This window comes from Suillus discolor (assembly GCF_016758755.1).
Source record: "Suillus discolor strain FC423 chromosome Unknown F5147scaffold_27, whole genome shotgun sequence".
Classification (NCBI taxonomy): domain Eukaryota; kingdom Fungi; phylum Basidiomycota; class Agaricomycetes; order Boletales; family Suillaceae; genus Suillus; species Suillus discolor.
In genome coordinates, this window is record NW_024541274.1 from 190801 (window position 1) to 207913 (window position 17113).

The 17113-nt window shown below is 49.9% G+C and overlaps 5 protein-coding genes across 5 annotated transcripts; 1 reads left to right on the forward strand and 4 right to left on the reverse strand.

Moving 5' to 3' along the window:
• Positions 1-2498: 2498 nt before the first annotated feature.
• F5147DRAFT_694884 (uncharacterized protein) lies at positions 2499-4689 on the reverse strand. The gene is made up of 9 exons (XM_041437338.1): positions 4305-4689; positions 3911-4245; positions 3718-3849; positions 3517-3663; positions 3425-3460; positions 3315-3367; positions 3121-3264; positions 2986-3070; positions 2499-2934 (listed from the first exon to the last, which is right to left on the reverse strand). Exons 1-9 carry the CDS (start codon positions 4565-4567, stop codon positions 2822-2824), a joined length of 1308 nt encoding a protein of 435 aa, XP_041292867.1. The 5' UTR covers positions 4568-4689; the 3' UTR covers positions 2499-2821.
• A 161-nt stretch (positions 4690-4850) lies between these two features.
• On the reverse strand, positions 4851-7490 carry F5147DRAFT_694900 (succinate-semialdehyde dehydrogenase). Its single transcript, XM_041437339.1, has 10 exons — positions 7088-7490; positions 6903-7028; positions 6753-6839; positions 6616-6697; positions 6491-6557; positions 6241-6440; positions 6090-6185; positions 5475-6034; positions 5363-5420; positions 4851-5217 (listed from the first exon to the last, which is right to left on the reverse strand). Exons 1-10 carry the CDS (start codon positions 7292-7294, stop codon positions 5126-5128), a joined length of 1575 nt encoding a protein of 524 aa, XP_041292868.1. The 5' UTR covers positions 7295-7490; the 3' UTR covers positions 4851-5125.
• Positions 7491-9555, reverse strand: F5147DRAFT_694906 (WD40-repeat-containing domain protein). The gene is made up of 8 exons (XM_041437340.1): positions 9272-9555; positions 9162-9215; positions 9021-9093; positions 8854-8960; positions 8672-8779; positions 8514-8606; positions 7908-8458; positions 7491-7844 (listed from the first exon to the last, which is right to left on the reverse strand). Exons 1-7 carry the CDS (start codon positions 9499-9501, stop codon positions 7921-7923), a joined length of 1203 nt encoding a protein of 400 aa, XP_041292869.1. The 5' UTR covers positions 9502-9555; the 3' UTR covers positions 7491-7844; positions 7908-7920.
• Positions 9556-9655: 100 nt separating this feature from the next.
• Positions 9656-13506, forward strand: F5147DRAFT_170813 (uncharacterized protein). The gene is made up of 6 exons (XM_041428379.1): positions 9656-10468; positions 10523-10787; positions 10835-11958; positions 12007-12853; positions 12905-13172; positions 13229-13506. Exons 1-6 carry the CDS (start codon positions 9763-9765, stop codon positions 13409-13411), a joined length of 3393 nt encoding a protein of 1130 aa, XP_041292870.1. The 5' UTR covers positions 9656-9762; the 3' UTR covers positions 13412-13506.
• Positions 13507-13601: 95 nt separating this feature from the next.
• F5147DRAFT_773630 (uncharacterized protein) lies at positions 13602-16890 on the reverse strand (the record flags this gene model as incomplete). Its single annotated transcript, XM_041441490.1, has 3 exons — positions 13602-14106; positions 14167-16691; positions 16747-16890. 3 exons carry the CDS (start codon positions 16888-16890, stop codon positions 13602-13604), a joined length of 3174 nt encoding a protein of 1057 aa, XP_041292871.1.
• Positions 16891-17113: the final 223 nt, after the last annotated feature.

The following is a 17113-nucleotide window of genomic DNA, read 5'->3' on the forward strand; positions in this document are numbered from 1 at the left end:
TCAAGACGTCCGGATGTCGTGGAAGCTAGCAATTATGTAATTTGATTCCGATCTACATAATATTCCAATTGTCCGGGGTCCTGCCATCGAACGACGCGACGCGACGCGGTGCGCTGGATATGAACTTCGGAGACCTGGAACAACTCGAAGAAGTGCAAATTATGGACCGCGATGGATACCGAATCCTTACGACCAAGGCCAGGCCAACCACGCGACCGTGACACCGACTAGCTTCTGAACTTCGCAATGCCACCGTGGAGCCACTATGGTAACCGTGACTGTACTGGTACCCAAGGTTCAAACTCGAAATCAAGAACAATATCCAATCGTATCCCAACCCTTTTATTCACGTGTGAATCGAAATGATCGCCAGGAACGACAAAGTGCCAGCACTCCTACTGACTTGGCACTGACAGCTCAAGCGCAGGGGACACACATCGAAGCTGTGGTTTGGAAATTGGCTTAGTGGGTAGCTGTACTATGTTTCGGCGGTCTACTCTTTACTAAGAATCTATGACTGTACAAGACCTACAGGCGGCCACACTATCAGTCATATGAGTACGTAACGCTCAGAAGATGCTGCTATTTTTCGATGCATATCTGGGAGAAGGCCCAAGGGTGGGTGACTTCATACAGGTAGGGTCTAGTCATTGTTTGATACAACAAATCTTAGAGAAGACAAGGATAAATTTAAATTCAGTCTGCGACTGATGACGTCCCGAGTAGTCAAGTGAGATGCGGGCTCATGTCCGTGACTAATGGTATGCAAGATAATCAACCGTGGTCGTAAATCGAGCTAGATCATCGTCAAACCGCAGTAGGCTTCAACCTTCTGCATATGATCACTGATACACTTGGCATGATCTACTCACTGATTTTCAGGAGGCCGATACGGAAACTCGTTTGTCTGGGTCAATGTAAATCTATCCGCGACAGAGTCGGGATCACGAGTTACAGGTGAGATGCCGTCCTGTACAGGAACTGACAAATGCTTTCCTGGCTTGTTGATCTCCACGAACTGAGGATCAGATGCATTGTAGATTTCCTAGTCTCTATCGGGATATGTTCCTTGATCCTATACAAGGATAGAAGCCTCGAGCGTCTCATCAGGATAGCTGCGGCGTAGATAGTAGGATCGCAATGCAGTGTGCGATTGTGGCGTGATCGCAGGACATCAGTGGACTCGTGGGCGATGGTACGACTGGAACTTGCGGCGTGAAATAGGTTGTTCCACTGATCTCGTCTGGACCACATGGCGAAGCGGTTGCTTCACTAGACACCGGGGGCCTAAAATTTGGGATGGCTGGTACCCTAACATCTACCGAAGGGAGCAGCAAGGGCAAGGGCGCAAGTACTAGCACGGAGACAATAATAGGAACGCGATGTCAAAATGCGCAACAAGTACCATCAGCATAATTCAGCAAGGCGTAACATGCGTGAAACTAACATTCGAAGACGCTTGGGGTTAACAGAAATGTAGAACGAGCGTTGAACACGGACATGGTGAAACATTTTCGGGGCGTAAAAGCTGACACCTAGGGTCCATCCCTTGACCGTACTATGCCAAATAACGTGCCTGTGTCGGGTGTCATTGGTCCTTGGCATAAGCGTCAGATCCAGGGAGATACATCCCGCTCGTTTCATATCTGGTCAAAACTCCACGGGGATGGCAGTGCTGCATCATGAATACTGCGAAAGGGTCAAAATCAGAACCTCCCCCTTAGTCGGACAGAAAGGATATACAGGTTGTAAGCGTCGCTAATGGAACACCAGCCTATGTTCGTAGGCCTGTGGCGTTGTAACGGTTGCTGCTTGACCAATGAGCGTTAAAGCGATCCAGTAGTACCAGGTGACCGTAAAATTAGCACCTTTGACATGTCCACGTGGGCCATGATAAAAATACGGTACAAATATTTACCCGCTTATTCCAGTGGTGGTGTCCCAACGGTCACAGCTAATTCCTGAAGCTGGAAGCTTGAAGCTTGAAGCCTCGGAGGTGATGCTAACGTTGACCAAAAGGAGACTTGGAGTTGGCCAGAAGTTCATTTGTACGTGATGAGGTACTCACTTGGCACTGAGCCCACAACAAGCCCACAAAGTACTAAGTGAACCAGGTGGAAAAATGTGATTCGGTGTCCTTTCAATATTCGTGCATTTCATTGGGCGATGCTAGTTAATCAAATCATAAGTACACTTAGGCTGGGCGACTCAAAACCGGCATTTGAGTTATCGGATAGCGTCGCAACGCCATCATGCCAATGGAAGAGCCGCGCACTTATCTTCAAGTCGTTTCAAACATAACAGCATGCATTAGGTACTGACAAAACAAGAAGTCTCGCCACGTATCATCACGGCATGCAGTGTTTTTCCGACAGTAATCGTGATCAGATCAGGGTATACGAATGCATATGGATTCTTTAATATGCTCCTCCTGTGACTCACCTCAGTTTTTCTGGTGTGATCTGGCCTCCCGTCGGCCAAATCACATGGACAAGTCATTATGTCAGAACATTTCTGGCGTGTGCAATTGCGCAGACGAATAGAACAATCGAGATCTTGTAGTGATCTAGAACGACGAATCAATAATAAGTATAGCGGTGTAATACAGAGCTCAAAATACAATTAGCGACACAGTTGGCCAGAAAGTGATGTGAAAATGAGATGGTATAGAATGTCCGAGAGAAGAAGAATATGCTGACCACCCTCCCAACTAGGAAGGGATGGTTATAATATGCACGAAATCAGGATGGGCAAAAGTTGCTGAAAAATGCAAAGTCGCACTGTCGGCGATTCTTTAAACGCCGATAAGCGACCTGCCATCTCAGAGTCGTAGGGGCAATGCTATGGCCTGAGATATCAAAGGTGCGCTGTGACCAGATGAATTTACTATGTGATGCAAACGCTTGCGTGGCGGCACGTTTGAATCCTGAAAGTCTGTCGTCTTCTCAGGACCAGGTTCCTAACCAAAAGGTCTTCGCCACATACTATGTACGTCAACTTGACCACCCTCCTCCCAACTCCGCGAGTGCTTGCGCTCTGGCCTGTAGGATGGATCTCTTGATGATCGCATCTGCCCGGTAAACTCAGTGTGGAAAGGAAGTTCCTGGAAAACATTCTTACCTCTGATTGTGGGATTGCTTCGAGTGCTCCAGTGAATGACCCTGTCATATCTGGCTGACGCCAGTCAACTCTGGGACTATTTTGTGATGGTACCATGTCAGCTGAGGGTCTCCGGTCGACAAGATGGTGAGATGAATATGGGTGCTGCAAGGGAATGAGCGGTGTGTCTCGGGAAATGTGGGTTCCAAACGCACGTCTTGTTGACTAGAAGTATCGTCATGAGGTAGCGATGATTGCCGCGAGTAATCTTGAAGAGGAAGTAAGATTGCAGTACGCAAAATAATTGCTCCAAATAAGCTCTTACCTGTTGAGCTCTGAGTTCTAGAGAGAAGAGCTGTCACTAGCAAAAGCTTCGTTAGGTGGGACCGTGATGCTAGCGCAGCACAAAACACCCACTGAGTTCGTCACGATGCTGTTCGGCGGCGCTGACATCCCGCCTAGCACGAGCTTCCGCATCCAGACAAACAGTATATCGTTGAAACGCATCTTGTGTTTGCGACTGCGCACGTGCGAGCGTTGCCCGTGCTTCTTGAAGATATTGGCCTTATGATGAAATTCAACCCGGAAACATGAGGAGAGCTGAATAATCAGACAAACCAGATGACTGCGCGTCTTGTAAGAGTTGCTCGTATGTTGCTGTTGAAGGCGAGGAGGATGTTCGAATGACATGTGCGCGAGATGTGCCTGGTGAGTGCACATAATTTGGACTTGAAACATTTGAACTACTTTCTGTATGTGGGGAGTCAATATGACTGCGTGAAAGTACTTGAGAGCGAACATGACGGCTGACCTGGCTGCAATCGAGCGATATGATCCACTAAACTGGAGGGCGGATAACTCCCTTCAGATAATTCAGGTGTTGAGACCTCCATGGAGTCGTCGATGGGCGGAAGCTGGGGAGCATTGGGGCCAAGATGTCGCAAGCGGGGATTGTGGGGGATGCCGGCGTTGTGTCGCTCAATAAATTTCCTTAGAAAGGCGAGCTCAATATCATCGGGCATCACGTATGGAGGGCCCTGAATGTCGCCTTTCTGCATAAGGACCTCTAAATGTGACATTGTCTTATCCTTGAGTTGTTGCAACCACTCATGCAACTCCATGTGATCTTGATCTGCGCGAGCGTCACTGCCGTCAAGAGTGCTATGTCAACAATAAAGCATGTCTGTAAATAATCATCGACAAACTAGTCTTGACGTCTTCTTGCTTTTCTCCAGTAGGTTTTTGTCAATTTCAGGGCGCGGTTGACTTCATTGTCGAGAGTCCGATACCAATCGCTTGAACGTCGGTTTAGTTTCACAGCCAGCACGCCGGGTTGAACTCGTAGCTGGAGCACACAGCGACCGTCGGCATCAGGAGGGCCCAAGGCACCTTTTTGACCTTGATTGCCTCTAGTGGCGCCACGGGAGACGTTGCCAAGTTCTGGCCATGGTAGGTCGTCGGATTGCATGTTCACTAAACGATTGATACTCCGTCAACGGAGTGGCGAAGTTGAGGGGTGTTGCAAGAGTGGAGATAAAAACTCGTCCAAGATAATCATGCGGCAGCCTTATAATTGCAGGTGTCCTTTCTATGCAACGTAGCGATGCGGCTTTCACCATACGCACTGCCTCGGTTATTCCAATCAGTATTTGCTGGGTGACATGTCAACATACTCATGTCAGCAGGGGTGACATCTGGCACATCTAAGTAGATTTAAGTTCAAACGTTCAAGCCAGGTCACCTCGCTGACGGATATTCGGACTGCTCTCACGTTTATATATCATCGCGACGCTGGCCGGTGACCTGATATAGGTATGGTTGTGATGAGAGAAGAAACGGCAGCTATGATTACAAGAATAACGATGAAGGCGACGACAGAAAGAGTGTCATTGGGTACCATAACCCATACTTGGCTGACCCCTGCAATCACCCTAAATCCCACTTGGCGGTGCCACGACAGCCGCGAGATAACTCATCGTCCAATCGAGTATTGAGGTCTTGATTGACTTTCAAATTACAATCCCGATCATGTGGAGAAGTCCACTCCTTGCGCCAGAGGTGCAGCATCGGAAAAGTTCACCGTACATGCACTCCAGCGAACGTACTGCTTCCAGGCGTCTCCACCGGATTCGCGGCCCCTGAAATAAAGAAGTCAGAAGAGAAGCAGATCCGGCTGGAGATATTCTGACCATCCGGTGCTCTATAGGTGAGAAAGCGCGCAATTAGGCTGGGAAGGTCGATCATTCAGAACAGAAGCTGTGACAGACCTTATTGCCTCCAAATGCGGCACCTATTTCGGCGCCGCTAGTCCCAACGTTGACCTCAAGTGTTTCATTAGCATCAAGTCTGTATGTCTCAAGGCCAAATGCACATACATTCACGATGCCGGCGTCTGAACCTTCGGGGCCAATCCACTTGCCAAGGTTCCGAATGTCTCTGGTCCAGAGGCTGCTGGAAAGTCCTTGGGGAACAGCATTGTTCCATTCAATGGCCTGCTCCAACTCATCGAACAAGCCGACGTTCAGGATAGGTGCGAAAGTTTCAGTACTCCATATCTTATCAGCAGGGTCCGCGGTCTTTGGAACTGAGATCGTGGGTTGGACAAAATTACCCTGGCTCAATGCCGCATGGTCATATGTCTTTCCACCAGTAAGAATTTCAGCGCCGGATTGGCGGAGCCGTTGCACAGCATCACTGTAAATTCCAACAGCTGCACGTGTATGCAACGGTCCGAGCAAAGTGCCATCCACTAGGGGGTCTCCGACATTTATGGTAGCGTATAATTTCTGAAGTGTATCCAGGAATTTCGGCGCAATTGCACGGTGGAGATAGAGTCTCCTGGTAGATGTGCACCGTTGGCCAGCAGTGCCAATAGCGCCAAAAAAGACAGCTGGCACAGCTAACTGCATGTCTGCGTCTGGCATGATAATTGACGCTGATGGGAGGTTATTAGAGGCCATCCTCATGGTTCTTCGGAGTAACAAAAGTACCGTTGTTCCCGCCCAACTCCAATATGCTCTTGCCGAATCTAGACTGAACAGCCTTACCAACCACCCTACCTACGGCCTCACTACCTGTAAATGAAACTAAAATATTTTTTATTCAACAAACGCCCTACGCCACTTGAAAACAAAGCCTTACCAAGGGGTATATCGCGACTTTCAACGATAGCTTCTCCAACATTCTTTCCGCCCGTGATGAGGGTAGACACGGCACCAGGAAGGCCGTTCTTCTCCAACACACGCGCAATGATCTTTGTTATGGCAATGGAACAAAGTGGGGTGCTCGGCGAAGGTTTCCAGACGTTCGCATTCCCGGCGGCGACCGAAAGCGCAAAATTCCTATATTCAATTACTTAGTCAGGTCTCCCTACAGCCATAGCAAGTCATACCACCCGTATACTGCAACCGGAAAGTTGAAAGCAGTAAGCACGCCAACGACACCAATGGGGTTGGGCACTGACAAAATGGTGCATCAGCATAGCATGTCAAAAGTTGGATTAATTGCGCAGTTTACCTTCCAGGATAGTGTGACCAGGCCTTTCAGATGCCACAACTCTGCCGTTCATCATTCGAGATAAGCCCACCGCATAATCGCACTCAAGGGATCAAGGGTTTCAAGATCAGCATCGGAAGAAGCAAAAGGATCCGCACAATATCCACGAATTCCTGAACTTCCCCAATACCTTCTGTTTTGATTTTCCCCATTTCGAGGGTGACCAGTGCCCCAAGAACGTCACGCTAAAAAAAACAATAAGACTACCTTTGGAGGTGCCAAATTCGGTGGAAAAAGGGACTCTGTACCTTCGCGGAGAGTGCTTCTCTGATCTGTCGTAAAAGCTCGCCTCGCTTGGGAGCAGGAACCGTCCTGAGATGAAGATAAGCTTCCTTAGACTTTCCCAGTGCTTCGTGCAGCTCATCCGGTGTCGCCTGTGAGATTTTATATTACATGCCGGACAAAGTACGCAGCAAGCCTACTATGCACTTACCGAACGGACCCGCGCAAGTACCTCCCCCGTGGCGGGACACACGCTTTCCAGCACCTCCCCAGAGCCAGACCATTGTCCATCATAAACGCCTGGGAGTTCCGCAGCACCAACAGGGATGTCAAGTGACGAAAGAATAGCCGATGCGCGCGTTGACAAGCTCCGTGCGCCACGAAGAGTACCGCAGATTGGGTGACGCAACAGTATCATACCGCTAAATCTGAAGATGTAAGTAAAAGTGTTGCGTATGAATGCTGCAAGCTACGGTCAAAGCAGATTGCGACTCTGGTTGGTGAGAACGTTTGGTTCGAGTTGTAAATTTTCTAAATTTTCTAAATTTTCGACACCACTGAATCACGTGGTTCTGTGAGGTTCCAGCACCCGTGACGCTCTGCAGGAGCTGAAGTTGAGCGCTTGAGCGCTGAAACGTGCATACGAGATACGCAATGTGAGCTAACATGAATGAGATAGCATAATTACATATCACATAACAAGTATCTAAGCGCTGAACCTTCGCAGATCTATCTGTCCATTAATAGACCAAGGACAACCGTTCTCGGACCAAAACCAAAGCCCACGGATCACATTAAGATGATGCAATATGTAGCAACCAAAACACTGACAGGGATGGATAATCGTGGATGCAGTGATCTCACAGCATCCCTTTCGGACCCTCCCGACGGGTTAACTATAATGGACCTCCGGTCCCTGAACGGCTGTAAGTACTACCCGTATCAAGAGGCAAGGCGATGAGATACACCTATGGGGGTTAGATTAGCGTCGAGGGCAGCGATGCTGTTAATGTATGTATAATATGCCTCACATCAGTGCCAAGATCATAGGCCCTGGAAGAAGGAAGGGTCCGCATCAATCTGGTTCCGTGCCTTTTTGCTCCTCACTGCCAATGCGTTTTTGCTGCTTTTCGATTTTCTTTTCTTCTCCCTCGGGGAGTGAGAGTCTTGTGCATCCTCGTCACTGTCAGACGCCTCGATTACTACTGCAGTGCCCTCGGGAGGTGCTTGGGTTTCGACAACAGTTCCGTCGGGTTCCTGCGGGTCCATATCCGAGGCTTGTACATTTTCGGATTTGTCAACTGCCTCTTCACCCTCTTCGTCCTCAAAAATGACCCTGAGATCTGTCATCTTGAGCGTGTCATCGTGACCTGCACTACCGACCCATCTTCCCTCCCCACCGAGATCGACTGCAATTCTTTCGATGGGAAAAGACCCGTGGTCAGCAACAACCCCAAGGAGCTTGGTGGGAAATAGCTGCACGGCCCGCAGAAGACCATCAGACGATCCCGTGAGGATAGTGGAGTCAGAAGACGGGTATGACGACGGCAGCGTACAAAGGGCATCAATCGACTGGGGGTGCCTGTAGCGACGATGAGGGGTATTCAGGCAAGCATCCAGAAACAGAAGAACTTTACCCAGGAACTCTGTCGACACAGTCTCCCCATCCACGACTACGATTGAACACGGATAAAATTCCCGTCTGCGTGCCGACTACTACTTTGGATCCGCTATTAGCCCGGCATTTCGCATACACACAATGAGCATGTTTAAATACATATGTAGGTGGAAGTACCTTCGAATAGCAACAATAGAGAGTAGCTCATCCTCCTGATCCTCGGACTGTGCCACCGGTTCTGGCTTCTTTCCACGCACATCAATCACTGATAATGTGCCATCGCCGCTTGATTGTCGCACAGAATAATATATATAACTGTTGGAATGCGGAGGATACTATTGTTATGGGTGCTTGCTTACCTGGTTGTGATAAGTTGCTTCTTGTCGTCTAACCAAAGGAAATCAGAGATGAAGTCATAATGATGGGTATAACCTCGAATGGGATTAGACTTTCGAGGGTCCCACAGCTATCCACAGCTTATACGTAAGAAGTTGATCGTAACACACGTCAAACGGAATCGGCTGACCTTGATCACTCCGTCGTCATCACCAGTGCCCAGCATATGGGGCATGAGGCGTTTGATGCGATTCACTGGGGAACTTTAATTGGCACTGCCATCAGCTGCCTCAACGAAGCATGAAGTCACATCAAGGAATTACTAACTCACTCATGGGCATTTTTGCGAGTCTCAATGACTGTCCCAGTGGTTGTATCAATTGTGCTATATGTCTTTAGTACTATGGACAACCATGGCCCAAATATCAAAATACAACATACAAAATAGCTTTTGCCTTCCCAGTTGCCCAAAGATGAGACCCATCCTCGCTAGTATCCAAGCAACGGCAAGAACGCTTGGAAGGTCTTAACACGAAGCTTTCTTCATGTTGTCCTTGTTCATCATACCGAAAGGCCTTGACCTTTCCGTTAAGAAGGCCAGTATATACAGTCGAGTGCGTGGGATGAAATGCAAGGTCAAAAATCTGGGATCCGACTGGAATGTCCGGCATGAAAGCAATGTGCCCGAGTCTCAGCTAGACTTTAGACGATCAAGTACTAAGCTGCTAAGCCAGGCTGAACAGTTCATAAGTTGGGCACGTGACCTTATCATAGGACCAACATTCAAGGTCAGCGCTGGTCTCCGATGATGTCGGAGTGGTCTTACAGTCCAGCCGGTAGTTTAGGTGTCGGGGCAAATGCGCCTGCACAGCGTCCTAAACGCCGTTTGCATCTGTGTCGGTCAATGGGGGAGAGAAAATCCCTTGTAACCCATGGCCTCCGTATCTCGATTCTCAACGTTAATTGTTTTACTCGCAGCCGTATGTCTTGCCCAGACAGTCACACTACATGCTGGTCTCAACAACGCCCTCTCTAACGGTGCCAACACTCAAGCGGTCAGCGCTCAATATTCAAGCAGGTCATCATTGACGGAGGACAACGAGGATGTAACCCTGCTCGATATCGTTCTCGTTGCGTCTGTAGATGGTCGATTCCACGCACTCAACCGTACCTCTGGACAGAAACTCTGGTCCATGTCGCATTCTGCGCACGAGGCCCCGTCCAGTCTTGCACCGCTTGTTCGTACCAAACATGCCACCTATGACTCCGACTTGACGGACGATGATGACGCCCATCATGAAGTATACATGATCGAACCACAGTCGGGCGACATATATGTAATGGCTACCCCCAGTAGTAAACTCCAGCGCCTCTCTTTTTCCATGGCACAGCTGGTCGAGATGTCGCCTTTTAAATTTGCACGGGATGACGATGAACGGGTCTTTGTGGGAAAGAAGGAGACATCCCTGTTGTCAATAGAACTGGAAACCGGGAAAGTCAAGGCCATTAACGCTGAGTGCCCTTGGGACCCGTTTGAAAATTTCAGCCACAAAGAGGAGCTTGACTTGGACGAACTTGAAGATTATATGCCAAACAAAGAGAGGTTCATTCCGACGGAGGTTTTCATTGGACGTACCGGTAAGTGTCTATTGCTTTCATAGTGATTACAGCTAAACAAGACTTCCTTGCAAGACTACCAAATATCCATCTTCACCCGCTCAAATACCCCCAATGGTCGGAAGGTTCCTACACAGAATTTGTCTTTCTCCATATATGGTCCCAATAACCAGGACAATGTCTTGCAAGCAGCGTACCGGAAGACGCAAGACAGCACATACATCGACTCCCTACCCACTGGCACAATCGTTTCACTCAAAGCGCATGAAAATGACTCCGGAGGTCCGTACTCTCTGCAGAAAGCGCAGTTCATGTGGACAAACCATTTTGATAGTCCCATGTAAGGAATGTCGTGTATCTCCAGAATATTTCTAATATTCTATATAGAGTGGCTGTATTTGATGTTCTGTCAAGCGCTCAGAAACCAGATCCATTCGTCCTCTTGCAACCTCGTGCTGACTTCTTGCGCGGGTCGGATGTCTCCTCCCTTGACATCAATACAGCTTATGTCGGACTTGTCGAAGAGACAAAGTCTCTCTACGTAATGGGTGTGGACCATTTTCCACTAACCGCATTCGGCGACACCGAATTCAATCACAAACTCATTGAGTCTGTCGACGGTATCACCCGGCGGCGCAAGATGGTGGAGCTATGCGAACGTGATCCAGGCAACACTCAATGCCTCACGGGTAAACGTCACCTCGATTCGTCTTTGAATAACAAACAACTCCCAGGCGTTCCTGGTGCAATGCTACCTCCTAGCGACAACTCGGATCCATCAATCGATGCAGTAGAAGCTATACCCACCCTGTCAGATCCCAGGGACAACACATCCGTGCCAGGCTGGATGCCATGGTCAGGCACTAGTTCTGGTGCGCATATGAAGGTACTCGGCCCAGCATCCCCTATTTCTACCGTTGGCTTCATCATTCTAGCCGCCGCATTTGCGGCCGGGTTTATATTCCGATCCAAGCTTCCCCGCGTGAGGCTTCAGATGGCGCCCGCCACAGTGTCTGTACCAAGTTCCATTGATGAAAAGCCGGATGAAGATACGACAACACTGCTTCCTCGTCCAGATACCCCTGTCGTACATGCAATGGAGATATCCCGGGTTCCCTCCAAACCCACGCCGGCTGCCATCAACTCAGGACTTATGTTATCACCAGACGACACCCCTTCTCACGTACTGCAGCCTCTCGACCCCTCCCCGGAGCATGAACAACTTGATACCCCCAGCACGACAGCACTAGATCTTGGAGAGGCAGATGATAGTGACAGGGAGAATGCCACGCCGAAGAAACGCCCTCGGCGTGGGCGCAGAGGCAAGAAAGGAAAGGGCACGGGGACAGCCGTTAATGGCATGGGGGGTGATCAGGATGACAAGGATGCCAACGGCCCTGTTCCTGAGACGGTGGTCAAAGACAACCCGAATACCCCTTCTCTCACACTCGTGGTACCTCAGACGCCGCCGGCCGCTACATCTTCCCTGGTCGTGTCTGATACTATACTAGGTGAGTACTGATACTAAAATCTGTCCTAAGTGTTAACATGTTCGAAAGGCTTTGGATCTCACGGAACGGTTGTATACCAAGGCTCCCTCCAGGGGCGTGCAGTAGCTGTTAAGCGCCTCCTGCAAGACTTTGTCACTCTCGCCTCCCGCGAGGTTGATATTCTTCAAGAATCGGACGACCACCCGAATGTCATCCGATACTACTATCAAGAAGCCCACGCTAATTTCCTCTACATTGCTCTCGAACTTTGTCCCGCGTCCCTCGCAGACGTCATTGAGAGCCCTGACCAATTTCGCGAGATATCCAACTCATTCGATCCAAAGCGTGCTCTCCGCCAGATAACATCCGGGCTCCGACACCTGCACTCACTTAAGATCGTTCACCGCGACATCAAACCCCAAAACATTCTCATATCTGCACAAAAGAAGGGTGCATCAGGCAGGGATGGTGGGCGGAGGATGCTCATTTCCGATTTCGGCCTATGTAAGAAGCTCGAGATGGACCAAACGAGTTTTCTACCGACAGCACACGGTGCTATGGCTGCGGGCACTGTCGGATGGAGAGCGCCTGAAATTCTCAGGGGGGAAGTGAAGCTTGACGACTCGATAAGTGATGACCATTCGCAATCATCACGAGGCAGTGTCAGTACTGCAGTGAATGGGTCAACATCAGGCAAGCCAACGAGACTGACTAAATCTGTTGATATTTTTGCGCTGGGATGTCTATTTTACTACGTCCTCACTAACGGATTGCACCCATTCGGGGATCGGTTCGAGCGGGAGGTCAACATTCTAAAAAATACCAAATCCTTAGATGGCCTGAAGCAGTTTGGAGAAGAGGGCTTGGAGGCGGTAGATTTAATCACCAACATGCTAGATCCTGAAGCCTGCAACAGGTATGTTTCTCGTACAGGTTCTGTTTCTGGGTTTGTAATTCATGCGTACAGGCCCGACACCACGTCATGTCTTGTACATCCATTTTTCTGGGACCCAGGGCGTCGCTTGAACTTCTTGCAAGACGCATCAGACCGCTTCGAGATCATGTGCCGAGATCCCCGCGACCAAAACCTGATTATTCTCGAAACCGGCGCTTTCGATGTCCTCGGTCAAGACTGGCATGCACGGTTAGATAAGGTTTTCATTGAGAACCTGGGCAAGTACCGGAAGTATGACGGCAAGGCTGTACAAGATTTACTAAGGGCTCTGCGAAATAAAGTGAGTCAAACGGTGTACAAAAATCCTTGCTGCCAGAAGCTGACGTGCACTTGAAGAAACACCATTATCAAGATCTACCAGATCATGTAAAACGGCATCTAGGTCCCATGCCGGAAGGCTTCCTATCCTACTTCACCCGCCGTTTTCCCCGCCTCTTCATGCATGTGCACGGCGTCATATCCAACACACCATTATGCCACGAGTCCATGTTCAGGACATATTTCGAACTGGTCGACTAATATGCTGTCTATAGTTATCCGTCTGATCGATTGGAAGTCGACGATTTTGCATTTGGTTTTGCATATTTATTTTAACATCATATCCACATCATGTATCTGTACTTGTAACTGTTGCTTGGTATACATTGTCCTGTGTAATGAGAATCTTAATCCTGACTAGACAATCCTTCCATGTGTTTGACGACACACGTTACATGATAGCGCAACCCCAGCCCGGTCGTTCCTCTTGCTGCGCTTGGGCCCTCGCTCTCTCCCTTTGACGCATTTGTTGGTACTGAGCCTCATGGTCTTGCCAAGTAATGCGTCGTCTCGCTTCGTCTCGCCTCGCGTCTTCTAGTCTCGCCTGCTCGCGTCTTACTGCTTCTAGTCTCGCTTGCTCGCCTCTGATTGCTTCTCGTCTCGCTATCGCTGCCCGTCTTTCTGCCTCCTCTCTAATCGCGGCCTCGGCCTCCCTCCTTTGCCGCTCTTCGAATCGCGCCTGCTCGGCCCGCCAATCACGTAGCTCTTCCTGCTGCTGACGTTGCTGCGCTGCCAATCCGAACAGCCACTGCTGTTCCTGTACATTGACAGCCTCATTGACAACCTCATTGACTGGATTCTCGTCGTAGATTGTGCCATGATCCCTGTTCATGTGCTCATAGATGGTACTCCTAGAAAAGACGCCCATGCATCGCCAGCAAATATGGCTGTCGCACCTGTACCCGAGCGAATCAATGAAATGCAGATAAAAGGGGAGCGCGTCCAGAATAACTTACAGTGTGCAAGTCATATGATTGCAGCCATCCACTTTCTCGATCAGTGCTTGACAAGTCGGGCATTTCTTCACGCGCCCGCCATGAGCTGCCAGCCATGCTTCCGTCTCTCGCTCCTCAGCAACGCGTCCGGCCTGCCGCTTGTTTTCGGCACAGTCCATGCCGTCATGGCCGTCATCATGGCACGATGTACATATGTTTGAGAAACATGAAGGGCACTGGCCTGCGACCGCAGTGCTGGGGTCGGTGGAGCGGTAGATCTGATTGCAGTCTGGTGTCTTGCAATACTTGAATTCCTGTGGATGCCGAGATATATACGCGTGAAATGCTATTTCCAGCAAGCGGTTGAAGGAAGTTTGAGGGAGGAATTGTTGGATAGTGGGAATAGGAATGGGGACTTTACACTGAGTCTCATCACCCATGCACGTGAGCGGAAACTGACCAGATTCCAAAGCGGATGTCAAGAAATGACGCATGCAAGGAGAACAGTAGACGTGCCCACAACCAAGAGGAAGTGGGGATGATACGTTGTCATAGCAGATCGGGCAAGACTGCTGTCCTGACGGGTCTGGGACGGTCTGTGGTCCACTGAGCGAGCCTTGGATCAAGCGCTCGAGAGCGTGTCGTGCTTCCTCACCACCAGAGATTGTGATTCTCCGTGCAGATATGACGAATTTGACGTTGTCTTCGCCAAAAGTTTCCCTCAGCTCTGGTATTCCACGTGCGATGAAAAATCGAACGGACTGCTTCGCGAGTACTTTGGTATACTCGAGGGACGAGAGCTGCTCCAGCTTGTCCTTGATCAACTCACGAGCCTGTTCGACAGCTTTTGACTCTCCATAAACTTTCAAAACTTGTCGTCTGCAATCCGCACGTACGAGTGCCCCTGTGTCGTCAAAAACCGAACGCAAAAATTTGTTGTTTGGATATCCAAGTGTCATGTGCCACCCTTCCACCTTCTCACCTGCGATCAGGCTTTCCGCTCTAACTTTGAGTGCGCCAATGGCCTCTTTCTTGGAGCCAGACAAACGCATCCGGACAACGGCGCTCTGTTCATGAATATGCAGCATGCATGCACGCTTGTCTTTGATGCTGCCGATCAAGGCATCCCACAAAGGCTTTTGTGCGCGAAATTGCTCAGTAGAAATAGTGATCGAGTACTGTGTGGGATTCGGGAGCCGGAACCAGAAGGACACGTTCCCGATGCGATGGTTAATGAGACGGGTATGCACCGCGTCCGCGTCCTCCCAAGAAGAAAACCGCGCACGGACCATAACGGTACCATCAATGCTTGGAGTCGGCAGTAGAGGCTCCAGTGACTTTAGGGTTCCAGGAGAGATGCATTCGATATCTTCCCGCAATGTGGCAGTGATATGACCAACATCTTCACTGAAAACTCCACCTCCCTTCACTGTCAACCGCCTGACACCATCTGAGCCAGAAAATGTTTTGACTTCTTCGTCAGAGATAGTTGGGGGAAGGAAACTAATCTTGATTGAGTTGTTGTGGAATGTTGATATGAAGCGACCAGGTGGCATGGTGTTGATCTCGACTTTGACCCGGCGCCCAGAGCACATCTGGCGGTTAAGTTCCTGCACTTTTGCGATAGCATTTACCGTATCAGGGTACTCTGCGACATAGCGCACGGATGGGGCACGCCAGGATATCGTAAGGACATTACTGTCACGTTCGGTCGCTGCGGACATACTTCCGGGACTGTTGTAGCCTGATACTTCGAGAGTCAGAACCTCGTCCCTAAACTCAAGGCCACCGAGGTCAAGCGAGAGTGCTTTCCCAGATTCAGCGTCCGTGATGATTTCAGCACTAAGCTTGCCACCACCTGGCATGGGCTTGACGCTGACGAGGTGGAACCGCCCTCGATCAAGGCCGCGGTTTGTGAACAGCGCATTGATTTCATCTTCCCGCACATTGGGAGGCAGATTTGCAATACGCAAGGTACAGCACTCGAATCCGGTGATTAGGTGAGATAATTCAAGGCCTGCGCTGAAGGTTACGATGGACCCAAGTACAACGTTCTGGACCGTCTTCGCGGCAGCTTCTTTGGCAATCTCGGCTGCACGAGCTTTAGCCTCAGCCGCACGAACTTTGGCAATCTCGGCTGCACGAGCTTTAGCCTCAGCCGCACGAACTTTGGCAATCTCGGCTGCACGAGCTTTAGCCTCAGCTGCACGAACTCTGGCAATCTCGGCTGCACGAGCTTTAGCCTCAGCTGCACGAACTCTGGCAATCTCGGCTGCACGAGCTTTAGCCTCAGCTGCACGAACTCTGGCAATCTCGGCTGCACGAGCTTTAGCCTCAGCTGCACGAACTCTGGCAATCTCGGCTGCACGAGCTTTGGCCTCGGCTGCACGAACTCTGGCAGTCTCGGCTGCACGAGCTTCGGTCTCGGCTGCACGAACTCTGGCAGTCTCAGCTGCATGAGCTCTGGCAATCTCAGCTGCACGAGCCTCCATGGCTAACTTTTCTTCTGTTTCAATTTGTTGGGGAACAACATCTTCAAGATGCTCCTGGTGGTCGCCAAGCTAAATACAAGGGAGAAAGGCACCCGAAAGATTCACGTACTTCAATACCATGCAGAAACCGGCATTTTGTGCCTCTTGCGCACATCCCGGCCTTCCAAGCGCGACACACTTCGCCACCCTTGGAACTTCGGGATGGCCCAACAGACGTATGAGCGGAATTCTCCGAGGCAGGCCTTTGAGACATAATGCGCTGCACCTGTGACTGAGGCGCCCTAGGCTGACGATTCTGTTGGCCATTATGCTGGCGACGACCCTTATGGTTGGATGGACGGTTGACAGTAGTACGACTCGATTCAGCATGTTCAACATGCTGAGTGTGTGCTAATGCGTCACCCTGTAATGACAAGCTTCAGTACATAACCGAGACTATGAATTTCTGAACGAAAACTTGCCTGGATTTCGTGGCT

Bases quoted from the DNA above. Each gene is read 5' to 3' on its own strand.
- F5147DRAFT_694884 (XM_041437338.1), bottom strand. From the start codon at position 4,567: ATGCAATCCGACGACCTACCATGGCCAGAACTTGGCAACGTCTCCCGT. The intron at 4,246-4,304 runs GTTTGTCGATGA...TCTTGACGGCAG, and splicing joins GCAAGAAGACGTCAAGACTA to TGACGCTCGCGCAGATCAAG. The intron at 3,461-3,516 runs GTGGGTGTTTTG...AGCTTTTGCTAG, and splicing joins ACAGCATCGTGACGAACTCA to TGACAGCTCTTCTCTCTAGA.
- F5147DRAFT_694900 (XM_041437339.1), bottom strand. From the start codon at position 7,294: ATGATACTGTTGCGTCACCCAATCTGCGGTACTCTTCGTGGCGCACGG. The intron at 6,035-6,089 runs GTACTTTTGTTA...ACCTCCCATCAG, and splicing joins GGAGTTGGGCGGGAACAACG to CGTCAATTATCATGCCAGAC. The intron at 5,421-5,474 runs GTATGTGCATTT...GAAACACTTGAG, and splicing joins CAGACGCCGGCATCGTGAAT to GTCAACGTTGGGACTAGCGG.
- F5147DRAFT_694906 (XM_041437340.1), bottom strand. From the start codon at position 9,501: ATGCCGGACATTCCAGTCGGATCCCAGATTTTTGACCTTGCATTTCAT. The intron at 9,094-9,161 runs GTGAGTTAGTAA...TGCCAATTAAAG, and splicing joins ACTCGCAAAAATGCCCATGA to TTCCCCAGTGAATCGCATCA. The intron at 8,607-8,671 runs GTACTTCCACCT...CCGGGCTAATAG, and splicing joins TCTATTGTTGCTATTCGAAG to CGGATCCAAAGTAGTAGTCG.
- F5147DRAFT_170813 (XM_041428379.1), top strand. From the start codon at position 9,763: ATGGCCTCCGTATCTCGATTCTCAACGTTAATTGTTTTACTCGCAGCC. The intron at 10,469-10,522 runs GTAAGTGTCTAT...CTTCCTTGCAAG, and splicing joins GGTTTTCATTGGACGTACCG to ACTACCAAATATCCATCTTC. The intron at 10,788-10,834 runs GTAAGGAATGTC...TATTCTATATAG, and splicing joins AACCATTTTGATAGTCCCAT to AGTGGCTGTATTTGATGTTC.